The sequence below is a fragment of the Pyricularia oryzae genome, chromosome 4 (assembly GCF_000002495.2).
Source record: "Pyricularia oryzae 70-15 chromosome 4, whole genome shotgun sequence".
Classification (NCBI taxonomy): Eukaryota; Fungi; Ascomycota; class Sordariomycetes; order Magnaporthales; family Pyriculariaceae; genus Pyricularia; species Pyricularia oryzae.
The window spans coordinates 1,660,842-1,679,918 of NC_017851.1; the positions used below are offsets into that span (position 1 = coordinate 1,660,842).

The following is a 19,077-nucleotide window of genomic DNA, read 5'->3' on the forward strand; positions in this document are numbered from 1 at the left end:
TTGCAACATATGATCCGGCGAACTGCAATGCCAAGCATGTACTGACTATGAACCAGATTTCTCAAGAGCCAGATCTTGGGACGTGGGGTTGCCTCCTCTCATACCATTCGACAAGCATGCCGAACATCGGCAACGGGTGAAATTCATGTAAAGTGAAGACGAAGATAACAAGGAAAAGAAAGCCTCAGGCTTTTGAGTAGAAAATCTGACGGCTTGACATTAAGCCGTGTCCCAACATTCCCTTAAGGCCAGGCAAATCATGCACTGAGCCGCGCGCAGAAAAAGCAGTGTAAGAAAAAGGCTCTTTTCCCCGGTCCCTGTTCCCTTTGTTTCCTTCATCGGCCCGGGCATATCTCGTGACGTTTCGTTGACGTTGCTCACAACCAAACCAAAACAAACCAGCGAAGAATAAAATTGAAGATCCCCAGACAAGAGAGACAAGGAGATAGGATCAAAAATGGAAGGCTTTAGGCGGGGTAGTACTACTGGCGCCAGTTGCCCTGGTTTCCGAAGCCGCCGCCGCCGCCCTGCTGCTGCTGCCTGGGCCAACGTTGCTGCTGCTGGCCGCCCTGACCCTGGGATCGGCTGGGCTTGGCGAAGCTGACACGAAGCTGGTTACCCTCAGCACCGTAGACGCGGCCGTCAAGTTGGTCCTTGGCAGCGTTGGCCTCCTCTGGGGTCTCGAACTCGACGAAGCAGAAGTAGTAATTGTTCTGCTGACCATCGGCGTTGGCACGGTTGCTCTCGAGACGTTTGCTGATCGATGAACTGCGACGGGAACATTGTGGTTAGCCACACAGCTGAGTGTAGAATTTACAACCCAGACGATGCGCGCGGGCAAGGGGATGGCATGGTAGAGTCTCATAAACATACGGGGTAAATCCTTGGAAGATCTGCATAACCTCCTGCTCATTTTGCTCCTGCTCGGGCTGGGGGCCCAGGCCACCGACGTAGAGCTTGCGCACGTCACGATTGTCCTGGTAGCCGCCGCCACCACCATACCTCTGCTGCTGGCCGTAAGAGTTGTTCTGGTAGCCGCCGCCATTGAAGCCACCAGAGTTCTGCTGGTAGCCACCGTTGTAGCCACCAGCATTCTGGTAGCCGCCGTTGTAGCCTCCAGCATTCTGCTGATAGCCGCCGTTGAAGCCGCCGCCACCGTTGAAGCCACCGCCGCCACCCTGTTGCTTCGGCTCGCAGGGGCGCACCTTGATCTCGCGGCCGCCAATGACGGCTTGCAGCTCCGAGAGGGAGCGCTGGGCCTCATCGGCGGTTGTGAAGTCGACGAAGCAGTAGCCGCGGTTGCGCTGGCTACCAGGGTCGACAGGGATCTTGACGGCCTCGTAGTTGGGGAAGCCTGACTGCTGGAGCATGCCTTCGACGTCAGAAGATTGAAGCTCGTAGTTCAGGTTGCCAATGTAGATGCGGCGACCCTCGCTCTGAGCCGCATTGTTGTTTTGTTGCGACGCGAAAGACATTGTGGGCGACTGATGTGGTGTGTGTGGTGGGAGGGGCAAACGAAGAGAGGGGGGATGGTAGGACGACGGGTTTGAAGGTAAAGGTGGTCAAAAAGATGAGAATCGATGGGTAAGGGCGGATTGAACACCTGCAACTCCTACTGGGGTGGGTGGTGATGGATGGCCGAGTTGACGCGACAGACGAATCTTGCGCAGGATGGGTGGTGTGGGTTGGGGTAAGGGCGCAAACGAGGGACGATGCACGGAGCACTGGCCAGTTGATCCAAAATGCCCGTCCAGCTCGCAATTTTTTTTTTCTTTCTCGTTTGACCGCTTTCGATGCGCCCAAACGGGGAGGAGCCTAGCGCGGGGTTTGGAGCTGGTTTGGTTGGGTGAAGAGAGTAGGTCCTATAAAGATAAGACTCCACAGGGGTCCTTCATAGTGGGGCAAAAATCATCAGAGGAAGATCATTGGACCAGATGGATCCAGATCAGACGACAGGGTCCGTCCACGGTGCACCGAATCTGGGGAAGGCATAATGAAAAATGGCAAGGAAGCGAAGTGGTTGCACGTGGTGAACCACCTACAACTGCTGTATGTCTTCGACCTGCTAATTAGTACGTGTAGCACAGTGATCCCAGGTACCCACCAAGTTTTAGATTGGTACCTGAATCGCTGAGAGAAAAAGTAAACAAAGTTGATTTTGATGGAACAGTTATAGTACCTCTTAACATCAAACTTCCTCGCTTATCGTTCTCGGTAGAAGCCACCCAGATGACCTAATAACGCCTTTCCCGTACAATTTTAAAGTTCAAAAAGTAAGAAAAAGAAAAGAAAAGAAACGAAACATTCCCAAATGGTAACACCGAAACCCCAAACTATCACAACAACCAACTCAGAACCTGATACGTAACCATTTTAATACGGAGAAGTCGAAGCTCCAGCAGTCACAGGGACTGCAGAAGTTGATGATGTCGCAGGGGTTGCCGGCTTTGCGGGGGTTGCTGGAGGACTTGATGGATTTGTAGAAGTCGACGGGGCTGCTGGAGTGGCCGGGGTGGCTACAGTAGATGCTGAGCTTGAAGAAAATAGTCCACCCATCAACGCCATAAAATCGTTGAACTTCTCCTTGATCTTGTCAGTCATATTCTTGACGCCCTCACTGATGTTGGCCTTGATCTGTTCACCCTGGCTACCAACAATCGACGGTGGTTTGGTAGCCGGGCCTGATCCTGTCGTTGCGGGGTTAGTAGACGTGTTAGTGCTAGGAATCGTCATGTTTGTCCCTGCTCCCAAGACGGCACCCGTCGTGGCGGTTGTGGTGGGAGCCCCATTGGCGGCGGGGACAGCAGGCGTCTGGCCCGCAACGGGGACGGGCGCCGTGCCCGGGGCCGTCGCAGTGGTGCCCGCGGCGGTCGGGTCCGGAGTGGTGGTCTTGTCCTGTGGCATGACTGCAGCACTCATGGTGCTGCTGCGGGCTGCTATTACAGCGCCGTTAGCCTGTATTTGCACAGGCACAGCAGATATGAACGTCGCCACCAAGGGCAGGAGGAGAAGGGTACGTTTGCCAAACATGATCGCGAGTTGATGCGCTTAGTTTTCTTGTGGAAGTTATGATTAAAACGGCCTTGGTATGCTTATGGTGTTTACTGAGAAATCGTCGCTGTTTAATGCCGGTCAAGGCGGAAGTCGCTTAAAGTCAAACTTTTGGACACAATTCTCTGCTTTCTCGCCATTGTTCGAGATGCAGACCTGCTTTATAATTCAAAAAAAAATTGAACGAAACTGGACATCGCGGAGGCACCCTTTGCGATATTCCTGTATTATTGCGCGCCTGAAAACCCTTCAGCTTACTCTACCCATGCCTCGATGACCGTCGGTCCAGATTCGCAGAAGGAACATCAATAGCTCGGCTCTCAGGACCAGCGCGCGCCAGTACACTAAAGCACGCTCACCTCGTCAGAACTCAACGGCGCAGCCTGCCAAGGCACAGAACTTGCCTTGGTGTGAAGGTGCGAAGGCGCACAGGCAACGGGGCCTAGGCACCAACCGCAAAGATTGTTACAGTAAGTTGAGTGGCGGCGGGTTGAATTGCTCAGCCCACCCTGGACGCATCCCGTTAGCAATGCCCCACTAAGCACACCTGCGAGCCCATCCATTACTGCTCTGGCCAGGTGGTGAGTGGTGCAGAATTGCCAAGCCATCCTCAAAAATCCTCCATCTGTTTCTGAAGTTGTCTCATTTCTGCATTCTGCCCATTTAGCATAGTGGCTCTCATCTTCACCACAGGCCTAATCCTCGTCGTTGGATAAAATCACGTGGCAACATACCCCATTCAGAATCTGTTCGTCTCATCTCTGACCATCTAGAACTAGAATTAGGCTTTTTGGCGTCTATGATTAGCAAATCCATTATGACTTGTACAGATCGCATCAACATCTCACCCAGGATCTTCCCGCTCGTGTTTTTTTTTCTTCTTTTTTTTCTGAAGCAGACCACGGCTCGACCTGCCATGTAACAAGTCTAGGCGCTATCTCAGACCTGATCATCGCATGGTAGGTCGATTGGTAGGAAAATCATTTGTGGCCCAACCGCCCCCTTGGATGTGGATCGGGTCATTCTTTTCCCCTGTCACAATTGTTTTTGGGAACAGAACCGTCGCATTTTTGTCCTTCGGTTAAGCACCGGGTGGGGATTAACATGACTTTGGACGTGCATCCTCGGTTCAGGCCGGGGTGACTTGCTTGTTCACAACTTTGCAAGAGCCTCATCAATACGCTACACGAGATGAATGTAAGAAGTAGGTTGCGGTTCCCGATCCCATGATAGGTAAGGTACCTAGTCTTCTAGTCTTGAAGCCATCCTAAGTGCAAAATGCATGAGTCGCCGTTGACAGGAGGAGAGTGTTTTACAAAACCAACGCGCTCGCTGCTCCGCCACTTGCTATTATAGGTGACAATTATCCAATGCAGCAAAATCCTATTTTTATCTCGAGAACTATGTAATCGATCACAGGCCAGTAAGTTCCTGGCAAAACATGTATTGCGGCGCCATCGTTGTGTCCCCTGTGCGGCCAAAGGTGATGACCACCTGCCCCTATCTAGGCTAATCGGCAAAGTTGAGGTTTCAAGGGGTATCGTCATGGTGTCAAATCAACCTTCATAGCCTAGAACGGGATCCACAATCTTGAACCGAGGAGCCTCACGATACGATTTTGCCCCCCTAATAACAACATAGAGCGAGATTGCAAAGCGCATTCTTGATGGGGCCTCACCGGGGCCTACCATGGCTTCGGGTGCCGGGCTACTCACTTGTAATTGATATAAAGTTGGGCTTTTGTCCATCTCCACTGAGTCTGCTTTTCCGGTTCTACTCCTCATCCATTCGCTTTCCGGTCTTCAATCTTTTTATTCTTTCGTTCCAAAGTGCAGTGCACTCTTCATTCGCTGATACGCCTGGTGCCAACTTCAATCTTTCTCAAAAAAAGAATCACTCTTTGTCCAGGTTAATAAGACTATATACACTACATACCGTCAAGATGCAGTTCACTACCTCAATTCTCAGCCTTATCACCCTGGCCGTCTCGGTCAGCGCCCACGGTCACTTGGCCGCACCCCCTGCGCTCCCGAACACTACACCTTTCCAGGTAATGATCCCCTTTATCTGGCCCAGTACCATGTTCATCAGTCCCCCTCCCAACCCGTTCAGCAGCTAACACATTTCCCGTATTCCCATTCACAGAACATCCGCATCCCCGCCAACGGCTGCGGCGAGGGCGTCAAGGTTGACGGCGCCGCTGTCGAGGCCACCTTTAAGGCTGGCACCACCGGCAAGCTGACCTGGAACCTCAACAACGGCGACGGCGGTGGCCCTCTGGTCGTCGCTTTCGACACCACCGGCAAGGGTACCAGTTTCAATACCAAGGCCGTGGTCACCAAGAACGTCGAAGGTGTTAACGGCGGTGTTTCGAGGGCCGTCCCCCGCGGCGACAAGCCCGTCGAGTTCACTGTTCCCAACGTCAAGTGCGAACGCTGCGTGCTGCAGATTCGTCAAGATCTTGCGGGTGGCAAGGATGGCTTTGGCTCGTGCGCCATCGTCTCTATTGTGTAAAGGATTTGTTCATTATAAACGGGTCAGATGGTGCTGGTAAAAGGCAGGGTATCTGGGTCCGTGGAAATTCTTGGTTGTATTGCAAGTCCCTGCTTGTTTGTAATAAGTTCAGGTGGTTCGATTAGTTTCAGCGAATGATTATTTTACTGGCTCATCTACTATGATGGCTATTTTTTACTCCTAATCTTTAACTGGGTTCTTGAGTAATTAAGTTTAATTTACCTGCATGGTGCCTCGAGTGCCTGAGCAACCCATCTAAAAGCGGACCATGATCACTACAGTATTAAACCATGCGGTGATTTTGAGAGCTACCGGCTAGATTATCACGGCAGTAAGACGGACGCCTGTGAAAATCAAAGTTGGAAACTGAGTTCGCCGAAAGGACATAATGTTAGTGAAGCTGGTGAAGCTGGAGGCACACGGACCACAATCTTGGCTGTGGCTGTGATGCTGACAGGCGTCGATGGTGATAGCAGTCGAGCATCCTGAATAGTGTGTCGAGTCTCATCCCTAGATTTCTTCCTCATTAGAGAAGCAAGCAGCGAACATAAAAAGACAAGAAGTAACCGGATGAAACAGAAAATAACAGAGATGAAAAGTGTTGGGCAAATCTTGAAATGTCAGAAACCAAAACTAAAGAAAATAAAACAGATGTACAAGAAATGGAAGCAGACATGCAAGGATATAAAAACGCCAACCAGAATATGTAGTTATACAAGAAACCAAGACAAGACAATATGCTGTGAAATGAAAACAATGGAGAAAAAAAGACCACCTCGGTCGTCATGAGGACTTATTAGTGAAAGGTGCACCGGTGCTCGGTCCGCTTCTCCAGAGCTGATTCGATCTGAATGACACTGTCATTGGAGCGAGGTACGAGATCACCGTTCATGTCGACGTCTCGCTTGCGCTTAGACTTCTTGTTGACGGCCTTGCTGGGTGGTATGCGCTTGAGGCACTTGGAGCCGGCCTTGTAGGCGAGGAACTTCTTGTCCAGCGCCTTGTTCATCTCGGATAGCTGGTTCTTGATGGCGTCGGCCGCGTTGTTGAGCAGGCCCTTGGCCTTTTCCGGCACATTGTTGTCGTAGACGGCGACGGCGACCATCTCGGCAAAGTTGTCCGGGAAGCCGTTGTTGGCGTACGAGGTCGGGAGGGCGGCGTCCTTCTTGACGTTATCCTTCCAGGCCGGAGTATCGCTGAAGGGCTGCAGCTTCTTGTGGTCCGACTTGTCGGGCATCGCCATGTAGTCGAGGGCGTGGCCAACCTCGTGCGCCACGACGGTGATGCCGGGCTTGTCGACGAAGATGATGTCGCTTCCCGGACCGGTCCATAGACCGGCCCAGCCGACGCCATCTCGCTTTGGAACGCCGATAACGTGCCTGGATGATGGAGCGCAGTCAGTAAGTCAGGTTCATGGGATATCGTGAATGTGAAGTGGGAAAAAAGGAATGAAGTAAGGGACTTACCGAACCATAGACCGAGCCTCGACAGGCATCTTTCCAAACAAGTACACCAAGTCTCTATCGCTGACCTTGGTATCCTTGTGCCTGCAAAAAACCCAGGGCTCATCGCAGTCCTCGTATTGTGCGTAAAACGTCGTATAGTCCTCGGCCTTGAGGCCCTTGTCAAAATCTCTGCATCGCTCGGGGATCCAGCCTTGGTCCTTCCACGGCTTGACCTCGAACCTAGGCGTCTTGAGGTGCTTCTCGAGACCTTCTATCAGTTTCCTTACGTCCATCTTTGGGTTAATCTCGGGCTTGTTGGGCTTGTCCTGGGCAGCTGCCATGCCGAGACAGGCTGCTATTGCCAGGAGGGTTCCCAATGTGGATACCATCTCTGCCCTTGCAGTTGCTCTTGGATGTTTGTGTGCTAGTGTCTGCTATCAAAAAGCCAGTATCTGTACTCCAGTCTTCGAAAACTCAAAGTTATGATTTAAGATTGTGTTCGTACGTAGGTACGAATGGATGTGAGTGGGGAGTATAGATTGCAAGAGTATGAAATCACAGGCAGGCAATGGACCCTCGAGCCAGTGGTTCAAATATCTATATGTACACACCCACGACTGATTAGTACTACAAGAAGAGTCCTGCATGCATCCTGACTTTGTCTCCGGTAAGATCAAGTAGGTTGGCGGGTAGGGTAATCAAGCCTTGTCCAACGCCATGTTTACTACTCATGCCGAAATAAATCAGCATGAGCACCCGCTCGAATGGTCGCGGCCTCGAGTGTGTAATACATGGCTGCGTTCCAACAGTCAAGCCGTACCAGGCTGTGCATACTGAGACTAGGTAAGAGGAATTCGCATATGGTCGCTTGTCTTGGCCCGCCCGAAAGGTCTTTGCTGTTCAGCTGCTTACTACAACCCGCTAGAAACTTTACGAGCATGGTGTAAGTACAGTGCAACTGTCACCTTGGTCGAAGATTATTGCCTGCAAATTTGATCCGGGTTTGATTTTTTGACTTTGTGGCATTTGTAGCAAACAGAAGAGCGTTTTTTTTTCTTTTTCAGAAGAAGGCAAAAACATAAAAAAGACAAGAAGAGTAGGCCAAGTGAGGTAGTACCCAGTTATTCCATTGAAGGGAATCGGGATTACGGTCGCTGATTTAGAAAAACTTGGGGAATCGTGGGGTTGTTCACTGTAACGTGTCAAATGCGTGCCTGCACAGTCCCGTTGGTGGCTCCTGCCGCCTGCTTTAGGTTGCCGGCTTCTACTACTCCTGCCGGCTTGTCGGCTTTCCGCTCGAAGTCGCCTCAATGGGCTTTAACGCCGTAGAGAGAGAAAGAGAGAGCATATTACATCGCACTGCCAACCGAGAATGCGCATGCTGACCACCTACAGGACCCTCTTACCGACCTCTCGGCTGTGGATGCCTTTTTGTTCGACTCGGAGGTTGCAAGCTCAGTCATTCAATTGCTTACACCCAAACATTTGTCTTGTTCTGTTCGCAATTGAGAACCATGGATGACTTGTGCCAACTTGTTTCTCGATGGCTAGGCAGCCTACGGTGAGGCGCTCGCTAGACGCTCATCCTCTTGGGTCCCCTCCTGCCTTGTCACGACATTGAAACATTTCTGCCATCTTGAATGCCCTCAACAGAAGCACGGCTTATGCGAGACGAATTAGTGCGATTGTCGCCACATTGAAAGTCCACTCGACAGTCAACACTTGATTACCGTCCTGAATAGCCGATTACGAAGATGATTGCCAAGCTCACCAAGTGGTAGTGGTACTACTCTTAAAATACCCACCTATAGGTTGGGGCGCTTCATCACCATGGCAAAAATGGCTTCGTTCCCCTCAGCATTCAACCGAGTCAAGTTGTTTCAATGTTGCCTCCAGCTCTTGCCACGGTAGTTGAGACTGCACTCCTACCTAGTCAGTCCTCTCCTCGCAGGCCTTGTCACCTTCTCGCCATACTGGTAGGTAGTAGTGCCACTCCCCACGTCATTATTGATATCATGTCCCCAAATGGTGCCGAGGTTCCCCCGCTAGCGGAGAATTTTGGAACCGTGGGGCATGGGAAAGATGGAGAAATTCAATTACCGAGTGGAGGCGAAGAGATGAGCCAGAATCGGCTTCCTAAAGGGGTGAACCTATGGGCAGGCCCTGGGGTTTACTACTAAAAGAAACCTCCCTGTTTTGATCCCCCGATGCTATCCATGGACCGGCCAGCTCCTTCCAGACTGCCCACCCACTGCAGCCGCCTCGGATTTTGTTAATCATGCAGCTCCCCAGGCATTGTCTCGCCTCGCTGTTCTTTGCGGCCCTGGCCTACTCGGCACCCTCTGCAACAAAGACAAAGGCCTGCACGGAATCCGCTTTTGGAGGTGCTCTTCCCCAGGAGGCATCCATTGTGAGCGTCGATGCTGTCCCTGCTGGCGGACAGTATGGAGAGGGCTCCCGGAACCCGGCTTACCCCAAAATACCGACGAATCTGCCCGAGCTGTGTGCTGTGGTTGTGAACGTGACCAGCTCACCCATCTCTTCGTACCGGTTTGGCGTTCTCCTACCGACCGCTGATGCGTGGAACAAGGGTTTCTTGGCGGTCGGTAACGGCGGCTTTTCAGGCGGAATCAACTGGATAGATGCAGCCGTGGGTCCTCGTTACGGCTTTGTGGGAGTATCTACAGACACGGGTCATAACTCGACATCCGGCGACGTCACTTGGGCAACAAACGACGAGACGAAGCAAGACTGGGGCCACAGAGCTATCCACGGTGCTGCAACGCTCGGGAAGAAGATGGCAGAGGCCTACTATGGGGCCCCGGTTGATCACAGTTACTACTCGGGCTGTTCTACGGGTGGAAGGCAGGGGCTCAAAGAGGCACAGTTGCACCCTGAGACTTTCGACGCTCTCCTCATCGGGGCTCCTGCGTGGTGGACAAGTCACTTGCAGACGTGGACTCTTAGGGTCGGAGCCCTCAACCAGCCAGCCGATGCGCCGCACCACATTCCTGTTCAGAAGTTTTCATTGATTGCCCAAGAAACGCTGGAGCAGTGTGATGGAGCTGACGGCGTGAACGACGGCATCATCAGCCAGCCGGAGAAGTGCAACTTGGACCTGAACACCCTACTCTGTACATCAGGCACCGTCAACTCTACCTGCCTCACCAATGCGCAGATCGAGACTGCGAACAAAGTCCACGCAGACTACATCGCTGAAGGACGCTTCGCCTTCCCGGGGCTGTCCATTTCGGCCGAGACCCTTTGGGCTTTTCTCCTGGGCGCCTCTGAGCCTAGCTCGTACGGTACACAATACGTACAGTATATGCTACTGAATGACCCGACATGGAGGTGGCAAGACTACACCGACGAGATCGTCTGGCGCGCGGACCGGGAAAACCCTGGCAACGCTTCCGCTACTGCCTATAACATGTCTGCATTCCGCGACAAGGGTGGGAAGATCATCATGTACCATGGAATCGCCGACGGCCTGATTCCTACTGGGAGCTCACACTACTTCTACCAGCAGGTAGCGAATGCCACTGGGGGTATTTCCCCCCTGCGTGATTGGTTCCGCTACTATGACGTTCCTGGCATGGGACACTGCAGTGGCAGTAGCTACAATGCTCCGTCCTACTTTGCGGGCGCGAACCAGGCAGAAAATCTCGGCACCTCTGGCTACTCGGTCCCCGGTTTCTCGGACGCCAAGCACGACGTGCTGCTGGCTCTAACCCAGTGGGCCGAAAAGGGAGAGACCCCTGAATCGATCATCGCCACGGCATGGAAGAGTGTGAACAATCCTGCCTCTGGCGTCTTGAAGCAAAGACCGCTGTGCCCATTTCCCGAGGTTGCAAAGTACGATGGAAAGGGAGATTTAAACGCGGCGGAGAGCTGGACCTGCCAGTAAACATTCAACTGCTGGTCCGCCAGATATGTACTTGGCTAGTGGAAGATATACTTCCTCACTTGCTTGATCATTTCGACGATTATAGCTTAGTCTGAGACTATGTGATAGTTTGAGGTGTGTAATCGCAAGCACATTCGATAAGAGCAGAGAGCTTTTGAACGCATGCAATGATTTACGAGTGATAAATATTTTTTACAAGTTGAAAGCCCTTATCCCTTGTATATCGTATTGGAGACGACATCACTGAGGCTAAAATTGCTGAACAAAGAAGCCCCTGCAAAGCATCGAGGCTCCTGACTAGGTCTAGTAAGTAATACAAACCATGGCACCCAAGCCCCACCCACTGAACAAAAGGAAAAAGGGGTACGAGTAGTAATGCTTGTTGTCGACAACTACTATCACGTACTGAGTGTAAGCTTAATTGGCGACCAGGAATTCAAAAAGCCGGGAAAGGTCTCGCTCGTGGGGTCTTGGCAACCCCTATGAAGCGCACCTTTTGGGTCGTATTGGATCTCCATCACATCAGTTTTCAGCTGAGGAATTTTGGGAATAAGTGGTACCAATATCGCCTTTCATGTCTAAATCTAGCCAAAAAGGTGTCCCACTCCTGGGGTTGCAGGGCGTTTCTACTAGCAAACTGCCCCTCTGGGACATGAAGGGTCGCATTCGCATTCTGAAAGAGGCATGACAGGCCGGAGAGGAGGTGAGAGCAAAACGCGGAGTATGCAGGGCTTTGTTTTTTGTCCACATTGTGGTCCCATCGGTTCGTATGTCTGAATGGAAGTGATTACTCCCAGGTTTAACAGTCCCTCGAACGTCTTTGGTTCTTGTCAAAATGAAGCAAGTTTTAGCTTGCGATCACACAGCCCCTTTGCGGTTTGCTGCATCGCCGAGTAAACAAACGGCTATTCATCACCCAGTCTTGACTGCCCTGGTCATAACGCCATGGTTCTTTTCGGCTCGCTTCCAGGAGGGACCGGCGGTCTCCTTCAGAAGCTGCGAGACATTCCCTCTGGCGATGGCGAGCGTCTCGCATACCCAGTCCTAATGGGCGCCCTCATCGCCACGATCCTCCTCCTCCTAGCTGCCAAACGCATCCTCTTCCCGACCTTGGACCCGCGAGAGCCACCAAAGGTCCAGCCGACCATCCCCATGGTCGGCCACATCATATCGATGCTCACGCAGGCCAACGACTTCTACATCAACATTGCCAAGCGGACCCGCGGCGCCCCGATCTGCACGCTGCCGATGCTGGCTGGCAAAATGTACGTCATCTACTCGCCGGCCATGATCCAGGCCGCCATGCGCAGCAGGGACCTCTCGTTCCTGCCATTTGCCGAGCACTGGTCCGAGGACGTCGTGGGAATCCAAAAGGACCACCTGGCGCTTGTGATGCCGCACATGGAGAGGCTGAGCCACAGCTTTTGGACCGGCACGAGCGGGAAAAACCTCGCTCGTCTGAATGTTGCTGCGCTCGGGGAGCTCGCCGGCGAGCTGAATGCGGTGCCCGCGTCGAGTGGTATCGAGGGGGCTTTGAGGATTGCGAACTTGTCGGTGTGGATCAGGAGAGTCATTAGCTTGTCGACTTTCCGTGCCATCTTTGGCGAGAGGAACCCGCTGGGGGAGGAGGATGCCGAGGACTACACGTGAGCATAATTCCAGCCTTACTTGCAAGACCACCTTCCTGTCATCGGTATAATACAAGGCACTGACTGACATCTGGAGCTTCTCCAACCAAAAAAAGGACTTTCGAAAACAACTTTGCCGGCCTGGCCATCGGCGGGCCCCTGAAGCGCATCATCGGGCGCAAGGCGTACAACGCACGTGAGCGCATCCAGAACAAGCTACTCCCTTACATGCTCGCAGGCGGCGACTTTGACAAGTCGACCTCGGACCTCATCCGCATCCGATCCAGAGACCACGAAGCATTGGGGATACCCGCCTCGGGCCGGGCCAAGACCGAGTTCCTGACGCCGTGGGTGGCCACGCTGAACACAATCCCGACGCTGTTTTGGTTCTTCACCGAAGTATTCTCACAGCCGCAGATCGTCGAGCGGTTGCAAGAAGAGATCCTGGGCTCGGGCGTCGTGACACTCGACAGCGGCGAGAACGGACAGCCGAGGGTGGCGTCGCTCGACATCGCCGACCTGGAGAACCGGTGCCCCTACCTGATGGCGTGCTACCGCGAGACGCTGCGCGTGTACAACGAGAACGTCGGCAACCGCATGGTGCTGCGGGACACGGTGATCCAGGACCCGGACCAGGGCGGGCGCGAGTACCTGCTCAAGGCCGGGACCAACGTGCAGTGGTCGGCGGCCACGACACACAAGGACCCGCGGGCCTGGGGCGCGCGGCCGCACGACTACAACCCGGACAACTTTGTCGACGGCGGCGAGCAGGCCAAGGGAGGCAGGTTGACGCCCGAGGAGCGGGCTGCTCGCCGACTGGGTATGATTCCCTTTGGAGGCGGCAAACACCTCTGCCCTGGCCGCTTCTTTGCGCAGGCTGAGAACTTGGGGTTCGTGGCGGCATTGGCGGTCGGCTTTGAGCTGCACGGCGTCAGGGTGCCGGCGAGTGTAGGAGCTCCGCTTGGAGCGGCGGCGAGGCAGCCCGCTTGGGGTGCCATGGATCCTAGCATATCCATCTCTCGACGGAAGGGATGGGAGGATGTCGAATGGAGGTTCACCTGCGCAGAGCACGAAACATAGAAGTCTATCTTCCGTGATTGGCCTGATGCGGTCTTCTGCTTATATGAGGTTTTGTAAGCCTTGACCGCCTATAATATTAACTCCCAACCCGGATTACCCTGGATAAGTACAACGAGAATCAAGAGCTAGGCTTTTGCCACGCAGCATCAGCATCGGGGTGAATCTGAGGCTCCTTGATATCCTTCCTAGCCTCCGCCTTCCTGTCATAGTCGACACCAAACTTGCGATCCCTTTCCCGGACGTGCTTGTCAAAATCAAACTGCCCCGGCGCCGTAAAGCTCGTCATGAGCTGCGGCTCGCCCAGCGGCAGCTCGTCGCCGCGGTCGACCTGCCACAGATGATAAACCTTGCCGTACAGCTCGACCACCTGCTCCATCTCCTTGTTCTCGACGGCATCCCAGGCAGCGGCCGGCACGAGCGAGCCCGCGGGCTGCGGCATTATAAGCATGCCGGACTTGACCTCGAAGACGTGGGAGTGCCAGAGGCGGCGCTCGGCGCGGTCCAGCGTCTCGTACAGCCGCGGGGTGATCATGTACTCGATGCCGATGATGCGCGCGCCGGGGCCCGGCTTGTCGTACAGGATGCACTGGCGCACTTCGTCGTTCACGTGGCCGCAGTAGTGGTTCGCCTCGACGAAGCGGCTGGTGTCTGATGCGTAGACGTGAAAGGCGTTGAGATGCGCGCATATGTTGTTCACGGGGGCGAAATCCTTTTTGGGGGGTGTCAGCAGGCCTCTTGGGGGGTTGCAGATGAAGCTAGGTGGAATGGCTAAGATAGCTAAGAGATAGCTGGTAAGGCTGAGCCTGTCGGGAGGTCGAGTGGGCATACCTGCATAGCTGCTGCACCTGCCAAAAGGACTCGGTTCTTGGTGGACAGCGGCTCACCAGCCGTTTCGTTCGACTTATTTGTATCTGACATATTCTACAGCGAATATTGTCGTGTCCCCGATTTGATCTTCTTTTTCTTGTGCGTCTTTTCGAGTACAAAGAAGGTTTTGGTGTTCTAGCTGTTTCCCCCGTGGTCGTTGATTAGGTACCCGAAGGGAATGATTTCATCAGAGAAGAACGAGGAATGACATCATCATGATCTGTGGAACATACCTACCTAGGTAATTGGAGATGGGTGCACAGAATAGCTCCTTTGAGCTTCACATTGCGGTACATGAATTAACCTCCAGTGACGGTACATATCGTTATGACCATGCAGTCGACCGGAGTCTCGTGTCTGGCTAATATTAATTGGTAGGTATGGAGGATTGAATGTGAAAGGTATCATGCACCCACTCAGTAGGGGGTGCCGATCAGACATTCTCAATCCGAATGTTGCTCGATACCTTTCCAATGAAGAAAAAGTCGTTTGTAGGCAAACATAATCTTGCAATGTAGAAAAATTCAATCAATAGTCTTCTTTTGGCGGACGCAAAAACAGTATTTACGTTGGCGACTAAGAACGCAGCCCAGTTACAGTAAACTAACTTGTCTCCTTCACCGACCCCATATATTCCCCGCGTGGCTGAGCAGGTGAAGGGTACAGCAGCCGTACTTCTCTTTTCTCTCAGATACGCGTATTCCGTTCCAGACTCATCTTTCTTGTCGGACAAACCGGTGATCAACCAAATTCCCTTGTAAGCTCAGCCATGGCTTGGCAAGGCAAATCAGAATAAGCATTCCCAAAATCTGACCACTCAACTTGACCTGGCATAACATTTGTGTTAGTCTAATAGGTGCCTGCCGTATCCTTGTGACGTAGTAGCGCCAGGCAGAGCTGGCATCAGCGGCGATGATGACTCCCAAGGAGCTAAGCCCTGTTGTAGTATAATTTGGATCATCAAATGTACCTGTGCATGTGTATGTAGATAAAGCAAAGAAGTATATAAGGACGTCAAGGAAAACTCTTGGCTTTCATGACTCTCTTGGTAGTGATCAAGCAAAATACAATCAAAAGCTTCAAAATATTGAATCGACGGCAACACATTGACTTGGCTAAATTTCTCATTTCTACAAAAAGATGTCGTACAACAACGAGCACATGGCCAAGACGGCAACCCCATCAAACAACTGTAGCAACAGCAACAACAACATCACAGCTTGCTACGCAGAAGATGCCCCACACCGCAACATATACATCGCCTCGCGCATAGTCGGCGCCTTCATCGACCTCGCCCTAATCGTATTCGGCGTCCTCGCCTTTGTCAACCTACCAGACCACGGAAGATGGCTCAGCTGCACGCTCACCCCGGCCATCAACGCCCTTGTCGTCAACTCGATGGACTTTGGCTATCTGGTAGCTACCAAGAGCCGCCTCTCGCCCATCTTTCGCATGTGCTGGGACGGCGGGCTCGTCCTCGGGCTTGGAATCGCGGCCGGCTTCATGGCTTCCTACACGGACCGCGAGGCCAAGCTTTCGGCCGACGAGCAGGCGCGCAGCCCCATCAGTGGCGTCGGGCTCGGTGCCGTCATTGTGGTGCTCATGATGTTCGAGCTGTGAGTTTGCCCCCCTCGCCCCTATTTCTCACCTTTGATTTTCAGCACATCTCACGAATCGTGACTGACATGTTTGAGCACAGCTTTAACCACTTGGCCATGGTTAGGAGTGGCTTTGTCGAATGGCGCGCCCTTCGCTCTGGCAGGGGACAAAGCGCTGTTTAGGCTTGACAGGAGGCAATATGATGATTGCAAGCAATATGGCTCAGAAACTCCTCATGACCTTACGTTTTGGCGATATATTTCTTTTGTCTGCTCGTTTTTGTCTTCTTAATGTCACAGTATCATTGATGTACTGCAGGATTTTCGACTTTTGTAGTGTTGGGTGGGGTCAGGCTGTCCAGGCTGTGGAGCGCACCCCATAACGGCTAAGAAATCATACTACAGAAAGCAAGTTTAGCAATAAACCCCACCTGGCAATATTTCTTCAGCGGCTTGGATAGTGCGCAGGGCGTTCATTTTGGCCATCCTAACCACGGCTGCTACCTTATACAGCTGCAGCCCATCTTTGGCTGAACAGCATTCGATCTCCGCAAGTAGAGGCCATCAATGCATCGAGTCTGTAGGTCGCATCTATGAGATTACTGCTGCAAGCTGTTTCCATCTCCCAAGACAAGATATATCTTTGGAGCTCCAAAATACCAACCCCGCCTGGTCGCTGGTGATGACATTCTTTTGGTCTTTGGTTGTCGTCGCGACACCAGCCCTTTTGGTTTTAGCAGTCGCCGTTTACAGACTTTTCTTCCACTCACTAGCACACATTCCTGGGCCTCGTCTTGCCGCCTTGTCCAATGTGTGGTATGGTCGTCAGGTTTGCAGCGGGCGCATGCTCCAGGTAGGCAAAATTCTGCATCGCCAGTATGGACCTATTGTGCGCGTAGGCCCAAACGAGGTCTGGCTCGATTCGGAGGAAGGGTTCAGGCAGGTTTACAGTGAGCAATGACTATATGTTTTACTTGATTCTGGATGAAGTTTTACCGCGAACTCGATCCTGATGAGAATCAAACATTGGCAGGTGCGGGAAGTGGGTTTGAAAAATCAGATTTTTATTGTGAGTAACAAAATGCTCACCCAACCCCCCGACGACAATGAAGCAGTTTGCGGCTGGGTGCTGATTGGTTCTCTTCCTAGTATCTACGGCTCTCCAAAAGCCAAAAGTGGACTGGAGGCTTCAACCGCACTTCCCAGACACACTGGACCTCTTGTCGGAAAGAGACATGCGCCGATATCGTCTACAAAGACGTCTGATCGGCCAGGTCTACCAACCCGCAAATCTCCGCAAGTTTGAACCGGTTATCGACGATGTGCTCGACCAGGTTGTCGCTCAAATTCGAACTTTGGGCGACGCCGAGGTTGATCTCAAGGAATGGATGCACATAATCACCGTCGAATGTCTAGGGGCTATTGTCCTTTCATGGTCTCCAGGGTACCTGCGGGCAAAGTCCGATTTTGGTTCTGGCAGCTTTAGCTATCTCGGCTGGAAGCGCAAAACAGTTCTTGGGTAAGTTTGCGGTCCACTACTACCGCAGAGCCACCGGGTTCCTCTTAGTTTTGGAAACAAAACCAATTTGCTCATACCATTGACATAGGCTCTTTCCACTTGCAACAGTTATCGGAGTGTTATCTAGGTCTTTTGAGAGACAGTTTGCGAACATATGGGGTCTTACATTCAAGGCACCCAAGACCCTGAAACACTTTTTTCCAGTCCGTTTTTTCCTATCACTCGCTGGCAACATAACATATCCATGAGACCTGCATGACTTACAACCACACCCAGGCAGTACATCGTAAAGTCAAGCCTCGTCTTGTAAACATGTCTCGGGAAAAGCCCCGCAAAGACGCCCGCAGGGACCTGATGGCGGACCTGGTGCAGCTGCACAAGGAAAGGCCCGAATTCAACGGCACATATCTCCATCGAATGGCCATTACGAATTTCGGCGCAGGCCATGAGACGACAACATCAGCACTGACATCTGTGCTTGCCATGCTCGGCACCCACCTTGACATTCAAGCTCGAATGGCCGATGAGCTGGTCAACTCCAGAGGCACAGAAAACGAAATGGCCTCCAAGGATAGCAGCCCACGAATGCCGCTTACTCAAGCAGCTATCAAAGAGGCCCAGCGCTTGTACCCTGTAATCGGTATGGCGCTCCCTCGTCGGGTCCCTGACGGCGGAGTGCGCATTGGAGACGACTTTCTCCCAGCAGGCACAACTGTTGGGTGCAATCCGGTATCTCTCCACCGTAACAAAGACATATTTGGACCGGATGCTGATATCTACAACCCGGAGCGCTGGCTTACTGACGATAAAAGAGCCAAGACCATGGAGCGAAACAACCTGACGTGGGGTGGTGGTGCTCGCACATGTCCGGGCAAGAACCTGGCAGAGATAATATTATACAAGACGATTGAGAGGCTGGTGCACGACTTTGAAGTTGTCTGCAAACTACCTCCCGATGAGGAGATATGCTACTACTTTATGGCCATGCTGACAGGGGTCAAGGTGCGATTTTTGGAAAGAAAGAAGGACATCGCATCATGATTATATAAACGCGATTGATAAACTGCGGGGGTCTTTTTTTTCTTGCCTTGGCCTGGGACGCCTCAGTCTACCTGGCTTACCTGAGGTGGCTGACGACTGCTGTTGTTGTCGTACAGCATTTTGATTGTCTCCGGGCCAAGGAATGGACGACGGCTGGTTGATTCGACTCTGAGAAATTGACAATTTGAGCCATGAGCGGCACGGGCTCGCTCACATGACCTGGCTGATCGGTACCGTCCAATCGGTTCGTCCCGCTCAGCCCCCTTTTGCACGAGCCCCACTGCAATCTGACTGTTTCAGCTGAAAGGCCAGAGTGGAAACGGAGAGATCCAGACGCAAAACATGGCCAAACTCCCAACAAGGAAAACATCAGCACGACAGTTCAAGTTGCAAAACAAGCCGACCTCCCCCCCCCCCCCCCTCAAAC

General features: G+C 52.6%; 9 protein-coding genes across 9 annotated transcripts; 4 read left to right on the forward strand and 5 right to left on the reverse strand.

Moving 5' to 3' along the window:
- Position 1: 1 nt before the first annotated feature.
- MGG_03506 (uncharacterized protein) lies at positions 2-1,831 on the reverse strand. The gene is made up of 2 exons (XM_003716366.1): positions 874-1,831; positions 2-768 (listed from the first exon to the last, which is right to left on the reverse strand). Exons 1-2 carry the CDS (start codon positions 1,473-1,475, stop codon positions 483-485), a joined length of 888 nt encoding a protein of 295 aa, XP_003716414.1. The 5' UTR covers positions 1,476-1,831; the 3' UTR covers positions 2-482.
- A 475-nt stretch (positions 1,832-2,306) lies between these two features.
- MGG_03505 (uncharacterized protein) lies at positions 2,307-3,030 on the reverse strand (the record flags this gene model as incomplete). The annotated part of the gene is made up of 1 exon (XM_003716367.1): positions 2,307-3,030. The coding sequence occupies one exon, from the start codon at positions 3,028-3,030 to the stop codon at positions 2,374-2,376; it is 657 nt and encodes a 218-aa protein (XP_003716415.1). The 3' UTR covers positions 2,307-2,373.
- Positions 3,031-3,395: 365 nt separating this feature from the next.
- On the reverse strand, positions 3,396-4,032 carry MGG_17083 (uncharacterized protein; the record flags this gene model as incomplete). Its single annotated transcript, XM_003716368.1, has 3 exons — positions 3,900-4,032; positions 3,786-3,837; positions 3,396-3,699 (listed from the first exon to the last, which is right to left on the reverse strand). The coding sequence occupies exons 2-3, from the start codon at positions 3,788-3,790 to the stop codon at positions 3,396-3,398; spliced, it is 309 nt and encodes a 102-aa protein (XP_003716416.1). The 5' UTR covers positions 3,791-3,837; positions 3,900-4,032.
- On the forward strand, positions 3,974-5,749 carry MGG_03504 (uncharacterized protein). The gene is made up of 4 exons (XM_003716369.1): positions 3,974-4,284; positions 4,360-4,474; positions 4,574-5,101; positions 5,197-5,749. The coding sequence occupies exons 3-4, from the start codon at positions 4,718-4,720 to the stop codon at positions 5,563-5,565; spliced, it is 753 nt and encodes a 250-aa protein (XP_003716417.1). The 5' UTR covers positions 3,974-4,284; positions 4,360-4,474; positions 4,574-4,717; the 3' UTR covers positions 5,566-5,749.
- Positions 5,750-6,361: 612 nt separating this feature from the next.
- On the reverse strand, positions 6,362-7,517 carry MGG_03503 (uncharacterized protein; the record flags this gene model as incomplete). The annotated part of the gene is made up of 2 exons (XM_003716370.1): positions 7,032-7,517; positions 6,362-6,944 (listed from the first exon to the last, which is right to left on the reverse strand). Exons 1-2 carry the CDS (start codon positions 7,397-7,399, stop codon positions 6,362-6,364), a joined length of 951 nt encoding a protein of 316 aa, XP_003716418.1. The 5' UTR covers positions 7,400-7,517.
- A 927-nt stretch (positions 7,518-8,444) lies between these two features.
- Positions 8,445-11,123, forward strand: MGG_03502 (feruloyl esterase B). The gene has a single exon (XM_003716371.1). The coding sequence runs from the start codon at positions 9,289-9,291 to the stop codon at positions 10,915-10,917; it is 1,629 nt and encodes a 542-aa protein (XP_003716419.1). The 5' UTR covers positions 8,445-9,288; the 3' UTR covers positions 10,918-11,123.
- Positions 11,124-11,862: 739 nt separating this feature from the next.
- Positions 11,863-13,625, forward strand: MGG_13538 (uncharacterized protein; the record flags this gene model as incomplete). The annotated part of the gene is made up of 2 exons (XM_003716372.1): positions 11,863-12,563; positions 12,662-13,625. The coding sequence occupies 2 exons, from the start codon at positions 11,863-11,865 to the stop codon at positions 13,623-13,625; spliced, it is 1,665 nt and encodes a 554-aa protein (XP_003716420.1).
- A 43-nt stretch (positions 13,626-13,668) lies between these two features.
- On the reverse strand, positions 13,669-15,104 carry MGG_03501 (uncharacterized protein). Its single transcript, XM_003716373.1, has 3 exons — positions 14,909-15,104; positions 14,454-14,853; positions 13,669-14,334 (listed from the first exon to the last, which is right to left on the reverse strand). The coding sequence occupies exons 2-3, from the start codon at positions 14,541-14,543 to the stop codon at positions 13,744-13,746; spliced, it is 681 nt and encodes a 226-aa protein (XP_003716421.1). The 5' UTR covers positions 14,544-14,853; positions 14,909-15,104; the 3' UTR covers positions 13,669-13,743.
- Positions 15,105-15,632: 528 nt separating this feature from the next.
- On the forward strand, positions 15,633-18,811 carry MGG_17084 (uncharacterized protein; the record flags this gene model as incomplete). The annotated part of the gene is made up of 7 exons (XM_003716374.1): positions 15,633-16,108; positions 16,604-16,943; positions 17,081-17,159; positions 17,240-17,609; positions 17,698-17,812; positions 17,886-18,611; positions 18,767-18,811. 7 exons carry the CDS (start codon positions 15,633-15,635, stop codon positions 18,809-18,811), a joined length of 2,151 nt encoding a protein of 716 aa, XP_003716422.1.
- Between the last annotated feature and the right edge of the window lie 266 nt (positions 18,812-19,077).